General features: G+C 40.3%; 1 protein-coding gene across 2 annotated transcripts in view; it reads left to right on the forward strand.

The window, feature by feature from the left end:
* dusp10 (dual specificity phosphatase 10) overlaps positions 1-6275 on the forward strand; it is an 11027-nt gene extending 4752 nt beyond the window's left edge. For both annotated transcript variants that reach the window (XM_076165389.1, XM_076165387.1), the window contains exons 3-4: positions 385-753; positions 1323-6275. In XM_076165389.1, the coding sequence (XP_076021504.1) occupies positions 385-753; positions 1323-1588 (635 nt within the window). In that variant the 3' untranslated portion in view covers positions 1589-6275. The remainder of the gene's footprint in view (positions 1-384; positions 754-1322) is intronic.
* Positions 6276-7781: the final 1506 nt, after the last annotated feature.

Raw genomic sequence — 7781 nt, forward strand, 5'->3', positions numbered from 1 at the left:
GGTACTGATCTACATAGTTTGGTTTGATCTTACTTCCTACTGTTCAGAATGAAACAGGGACAAACATCCATCCATACTGACTCAATGTACAACCAAATAGAGGAATTGGCAGCTTGGTTCTTCTGTAATGGTTTCAAATCACTTGAAGCCAGCTGTTGTTCCTTATATCATATTGGTAAACATTCTTTTCTAAGTTGTGCTACTTTGTTTGATTGATTTGACATTTTAGGGGGTGAGCACAGAAGCATGAGCATGTATGTATTTTTTGTTTTAGCACTGAAAGCTCCAGGAGGAATTGAACCCTCAACTGTGGTGGTGTTAGTTTTGTGAGAGAACTAAGAAATGAGCAAATAACAGAACTATTTTTGTGTTTTGTGTTGACAGGAGGCCTTACTTGCTTCAGGCAGAGCCACGAGAACCTGTGTGAGCACTCTCTGCACCTTCACGAGGGCTTGGACACCGGTGCAGCTGCTGGCCTGACAGGGGCGCTACCTCATTCCCTGCCCTCCACCCCAGATATAGAAAACGCAGAGCTGACACCTATTCTGCCCTTCCTCTATTTGGGGAACGAGCACGACGCTCAGGACATCAACCTGCTGCAGCGCTACAACATAGGCTACGTCCTAAATGTGACAACTCACCTGCCGCTGTACCACTACGACACAGGCATCTTCATCTACAAGCGCCTGCCTGCCACCGACAGCAACAAGCAGAACCTACGCCAATATTTCGAGGAGGCATTTGAATTCATTGGTAAGGAAAGTTTCTCTAAGCTCAGCATTTGAAAAAACAATGAAGGGTCACAATGCAAGAACTCACTGTGAAGAAGTAGATTTTAGAACCTCCTCTTCTTCCATCATCCCAGTTCAGGACATGTATTGTTATGAAGCCTTTAACTTATAAGCATCCGTGCAAAGAAATTCTAGAAGGAAGGAAGACGGATCTGCAATTGTGAGGGCAGTTAAGTTGACCAGAAATACATCTATGCTATGGATCTGCTACCCTTAAAGCACAGGTTTCATCTACTACATCTACAAAATATTGGGGGTGTGTGCAAAAGAGCCCCCCAAAAGAGCCCCCATCATGGAAGCCATCACTGCATTCACAGTAACATCGATCAAACTGATGTTGGAATCAGGTTTGGGTAGAAAATGAAAAGATGGATGTTGGAAGGAATGTATTGATGCTTCCATTACGCCTGATGACGTCATGTTAGTGGTGTATACACATGACACACATACGTGGTTGCTGTGTGATGAGTTGTGAATTTCCCCTGGATGTGACGTATTTAGCTCTAAATCTTTGCATGTGACTTTCTGCAGAGGAAGCACACCAAGCAGGTACGGGCCTTCTGATCCACTGCCAGGCGGGCGTGTCTCGTTCAGCCACCATCGTGATCGCCCACCTGATGAAGCACACCTGGATGACCATGACAGATGCCTACAAGTTTGTCAAAACCAGGAGGCCCATCATTTCGCCAAACCTCAACTTCATGGGCCAGCTGCTGGAGTTTGAGGAGGATCTCAACAATGGAATCACACCACGCATCCTCACACCAAAGCTCAACGGTGTGGAGACCGTTGTTTAGATACACTCCTCCGTGCTCACACTTGAACTCACATGCTCACTGTTTTTTAAGCGGCTGCTCCACAGGCTGGTTTGGAAGTGTGAGAGAGAGCGACTGTGTTCTTCAATCTGCTCAAGCTCATCTTGGACTCTCTGGAGTGCCAAAGCGCCGGGTCAGTGGTGATTAGAAATGCCAAAAAAATCCCGACTGTTTGGACCTGGCCGAAATGGAGAAGATGAGTAAGAGTGCGAGAGAGAGAGAGAGAGAGAGAGAGAGAGAGAGAGAGAGAGAGAGAGAGAGAGAGAGAGAGAGAGAGAAATGGTCAACAGGAAGCTGTCTCTTCCTGACCATGAAGGAAGGAAAAACATTTTTGAAAAACAAGATATTGTATATGAGCTTATAGAGATCACAGACATTAGAGACGAAACTAAAGCTTACACTGTGGCACACGGTTTATGTTTGCAGACACAGGCTGGGTTGGCCGCTGCCTCTCCAAAAGAAAATAGACGACTTGGTTGGTGTGTTAATGTTGTTGTTCTATTTTTATACAGGGGTTTATGGGGGTGACCATGACAAGCCCAGAGTGGCTTACTGTGCAATAATTTCGGAGTGGAATGCAACCAAGAGCTTGATCTTATATGTATATATTGGTAATGACAAAACATTTCCAGCTCTTTGCTGAAATACCATTTTGATGTAATTACTGTTGTTCAATTCTGTATGCATTTATGTTGATGGTGCATACAATTAATGCTGAGATATTTGGAGCAGATCTGTTTGTGATGGGGAAATGGGGCTGTTATTGTTTGGAGCACAGCTTATACTGTAGGTTTCTGCCAGTCATCTGTGTGTTTTGGTTTCCAGAATATACAGAACCAGAAATTCATATTTTGTGTTTTCCTCAGTTTCTTTTATTGGCATTCCTGCATTCACATATGCATATACCTTAGCAATATATTTACCAGACAGCCATAGGCGGTGTGTTTGCATGGCTGCTGGCAGAGGAAAGAAAACTTAGAAATCATCAGGGGATACTGTGGCACTGTTGGTTGATTTTCACTGCCTGGTTCCGTTATCTCCTCTCATTTCTCCCATATATGTTGCATTTTGTCCTGCTTGTCACGATGAGCTATTATTTACTCCATTCTAAGGTAGCAGAGTTGAGTTGAGGTACATAAACGTCCCATGGGTCCCAGTTGAATGTCACAATGTTGGCAGAGCAGTGTGACCTTTGTTTAATCTTTGGCAACTGGCTGTCCCTGACACACTAAGCTACAGTTAAGTGAACTCTTCTGCCTTGCGTAGGCAAGTGCTGCTGTCACGTGCTGTTGTAGTGCCTCTATCAATGCCTTAATTCATGTGTCATCACCTGACTGTCACATGCACACACATACAGACCGCACTGTATATGAAATTAGCTCCCTAGACAGGGGCAAGCTCCCTTCTTTGGTCACTGTGTGAAATAGATTTTGTACAGTCTGGCTCAACACAACTTTTCAGTTATTTCTGCAATCCCTGATTGGTTCAAGTGGAATTTTATTAAACCAATTACTTGAGTTAATAAAAATGCTGAAGTAGTGATCTTGTGGTGGGATTTAAAGGATAAACTGAACGCCACCATGAACTGTACACCAACCTGGCACTTCACAGAAATGGGGTTAAGGGTATATGCATAAACACAAAGTGTACCTACATCTTCTTGTTTTAAATACATTCACTTTTTACCGTTTTTACAACAAATATACAGAGAATATGAAGAATCAAGGCTTAAAATATATGCAATGGAGACACTCTTGTGTCAATCCAAGCTAAACCATGTTTGCTTGTAAACACAATATAAACCCATATTTTGCATTTGATCCTTCAAGTTTAACACAATCATGATATCAGTGTTGACAACTTAATTGGAAATAATAACTCTAGAGGGAAATGGAATTGTAGCATCACTATACTCATTACCACCTCAGTAACAGTATAAAGACCTCTTCTTGTAAGTGTGACTTTGTACATGACCATAAAAAGAGAATTCCTTTGTGCAAAAAATTCCAAATTTTAGATGTCAGTGTTTCCCTAAATTGTTAATTTTCCAGGTAAGATTGTTTTTTTTCGTTCCAGCGTTCCACTCTGGTAGGCTAGTGCTAGTGCTAGCTTATTGTTTGTTGTGTAATGCTAGCTGTAGCTGATTGTGGTAATGGGTCACAACTGAATCTAGCATGTCTGCATTAGGAAGAGGGAGTATGTGTGACAAAACTAAAACCTCCCACTTTCTTCAACTATTGGATAAAGCTAGTAAGGCTTCACTGCAACAAAGTGAAGTTGATGGGTGAAGCGGACACATAATAATTCTCCTTTGAAACCACACTATGAGCTGTGACTCCTTTTTCACTTTTATGCATCCCAATTCACAAATCTCAAATAATTTACCACAGCAGCACCTCAGTCGCAATGAAGAAAGCAAGGTAACAAGTGATAAATGCCATAGCAACCAACTATAGACTACTCACAGAGATCTGCCTACTGTGGTTGAAGTGTCAGTAACAAAGCCGTAGAGATCTCACTTTGTTCCAAACCACAGAGAGCATCATGATCCTTCAATTGTATTGAAAACGTGAAAGTCAGACCATATCGATGAATTTTGAGATGTTCTCAGATGTTGGCTATCGTGAGTATTTTGTAGTTCTTTTCCAAACTGACTTGAAGTAGACTCTCAAATGCTGATTTATTGTATGAAAATAAGAGTTTAAGTGAATTACAGGGCTTGTATTATCATTGTCAATGTGGCAAAACAAAGTCGACATTTGTTCAATTAGATCAATTTCAAAAAAGGGGACGAATTTTACAGATTTTAATATTCCCACATATGTAAATACGTATGAAAACGGCAGTTGAATGGTGCATTCAATTGTACTCAAACTTGGGAAAATGCAACGCCGCACTGACCAATTTGGTTGATGCACACACTGGGTCGTTAAAGACAGAGATCAGATTACAGGTGGGGGAAGTGTTTTCCTTATGTATTTCCTCACCTGGTGTACCTCCATAAGACGATAAAGCAGCAAGCCATGTCTGTTGGGTGAATCCTATTAATTCCATCCATGTATGAGACGAACATTTTGTGTCCTTACATACATAGTTTGGTTTTTATCTGTACTGTGGTTAAGGCAAAAATGAACAGAATGAACAGAATTTCTTAATAATGCATTCAGCTGTCTTCTCTATTTACACACGTTTTCATGCCTGAGTATATAGATTTTACAGTTGCGCAATCAAGGTCGGACTCTGAGAAAGCTTTATGCTCTAAAAAAAGGATTTAATCCTAATTATGGTTTTTCATGGTTTTTGAAAAAACTATTGATTGATTCAAGATTCGAGTATAACTGAAGTTTTAATGTTTCTAAAATTTAGTGAGTGTGTTTGACCAGGTAGTCAACTCAGAAGTCAACTCAAATCAAAAACTAAGCTTCCAGGTCTGTTCAGGGTTCTCTGGTTTTGTCATCCTGGCTGCGTTTCTATAGGCATTTACCTCAAGTTTTGCAACTTTGACAATGTTCAACACAAACTCCTAAAGTCCACAATAACATCATGGAAAATAACAAAATGCACAATATGTCCTCTTTAAGGCTTTGTGAAAACATACAGAGTACAGTCACTTAAGCTTTTTACCACTTGTGTAAAAACGAAATCTTCAAAATAGTATGCTTCAAAATTCCCTTGCGAAATTTCATGCTATGCAAATGAAGTCCTTTCCTTGCCAGCATGAAAAGCGGTTTGTAGCCTCGGACGCTGTAGCGGACTTTAAGTGTGACACATTGATAGATGAGCTAAGGATCTGAAAAATGTTTGTGTTGTGAGGTGTCCTCACGTGTATTTCTTTTATCTTCACGTACACTGGTGTTGACTGGTGCTCAATATATTTGAATATGATAAAGGTATATAACCATTTTGTAGCTTGTCTGTTTATATTCAATAATTCCCATTTTGCGAAAAAAGAGTGCTCTCCATTTGAACCAGTCTCATAGAAAATAACGTAACCTTTTTGTCTAATGGTCTGGCTCCCACATCCACAGCAGCACATGGCTTTTGTATGTGCCGATCCATTTGACTAGTCTGTGTAACCGTCCTATTGTACATTGGAAACAAAGCATGCTGTGTGCTCCTGGTCTGTGAGAGACACTCAAAGTCATTATGGTGCTGTTCGTCTTTCCTCACACTGCTGTTTCTGTAGACGTCATGTTTTTATGCTTTAGCGTGCTGCTAAGGCAGGCCTGACTGACATCTCAGAGAGGCGCCCGGGTCGACGCCTTTTATTTGGAAACACAGTTAATCACTGGTGAAGTATATGAGTATATAAATATATATTTATTTTCAATGTATGCATATATTCATTACTATTTTTGCACTGACCTATGGACAGATTGATTTATTTTTTCCACAAAGGGTGCTATTATAACGGAGGCCTTCTCCCACACCTTTTTGCATGACTTGCTCAAAACTCCTCACTGGTCTGTTGTCCTCTCCTACTATTCCTTGGACTGTTGCAATTGAAGCACTGTAATTTTGTAATCCCTACTTGTCAGCTTTGAAATAAACAGGGAGGCTTCAAAGTTTGGTTTGGAGTCCTATAAGTTTATTTTCTTGCGATTGCAACCTACATGGAGCTGCACATTGCTTCTACTGCTCACATGAAGAATAAAGCAGAGATACTGTATGTTTCTATCAAATTTGTTTTTTTAATCCTTTGTATCTGAATCACATGAAACACCATTGTGTTTCAAGATCTAATGAAATAAATGTTTACACTTCCAAAGGTCATTTAGTCTTTGGCAAATAACGCTTATATATATATTTTTAATATGGATTTAATGCATATTTTACATACATAAGTCTGGAACAATGTGTTTAAACAAACACCACCCAAAATATTACAAGTGGCGCAACGACACCTTTTTTATTTTATTTATTTTTCTTGGCTCAACACATCTTCTTCTTGATGTGCTCGTAACTCTGATACTTCCAATCTGATGAACATAAATCTACCTAACAATCAGGACTCGCCATTCCCCCCCATGAGAATGATTGGCCTTATTAATATCAGATCTCTACTGCAGTTAGGAAGTAACTACTAGTCAATGATTTGATCCAATCGCCAAAAATGTTCTGCTTCTGAAAGTCAATAAAACTAAAAAGTTGATATTATGGCCAAAGCATAGAATAAAACTTCCGATGCTCCAGAATGGTGAAGCATCTGGGCATAACATTTGATGAGGACATAACCTTCAGCAGCCACATTAACAATGTTACAAGGGTTGCATATTTCCATATCTAACATATTGCCAGAATCAGCCGTTCCTTAGCAAGGCAGATGCTGAATCCCTAATTCACGTGTTTGTTACTTCTAGCACTGTACTGTAATTTCCTCGTCTCTGGCTTGAGTTCCTCCTCCCTGAAAAAACTGCAGCTTGTTCAACTGCTCGACTAAATGTAGTAGATTTGAGCACATCACGCCAGTTCTAGCGTCGCTAGTTCTAGGCCTACTTGTATCCAAAGGTCAAGACTTTTGGAAATGGAGCATTTTCGTACCCTGCTCCTTTTCTCTGGAATACACATCCTGCATCAAAGAGGCAGACACTATGAAATGTTGGATGCTCTGTGGATTTGCTCTGCCATCTGCTTTGAGACACTGTATGTGATATTGGGATATAGAAATACATTTGACTTGACTTGACTTGACTTGACTTATGACAAATAAAGCAATAACTTATTCTTATTATTATTACTACAACCATTTATGCTTCCACAGCCAACCCTTATTATTTCTGTATGAAGTTTCCAAAATACTTGGCCAAATGCAGAGGAAGAATTTCACCACAGACCGTGTTAAGATCTATACTCTACACTATAGAAAAATTAAATTTTTGTCAACCTTGGCAGAGGAATGAACATTATTGTGCACCATCCTTGTGTTTAGAGAGGAGGGACTCAAATCATTGCAATCAATAACAGTCTGAAGTGTGTATTTCATGAGGAAAGAGATAGCCTTCATCAGCCTTTTGAAATTTGACCGTCCACTGGAACATAGAGCCACAGTTGTGAATTATCTGTGCTCCCCCATTGAACCTTGTGTCACATAGCTGCAGGAGTTATGGACCTATATTTACTCCAACTCTGCAGGCATCTACTGCCTGGTGGCTAGTGGGGACGGGCGGTGGGCATG

The sequence above is a fragment of the Genypterus blacodes genome, unplaced genomic scaffold, assembly GCF_046128005.1.
Source record: "Genypterus blacodes isolate CSIRO-AG114 ecotype Tasmania unplaced genomic scaffold, CSIRO-AGI_Gbla_v1 ptg000143l_1, whole genome shotgun sequence".
In the NCBI taxonomy this organism is placed as follows: Eukaryota; Metazoa; Chordata; class Actinopteri; order Ophidiiformes; family Ophidiidae; genus Genypterus; species Genypterus blacodes.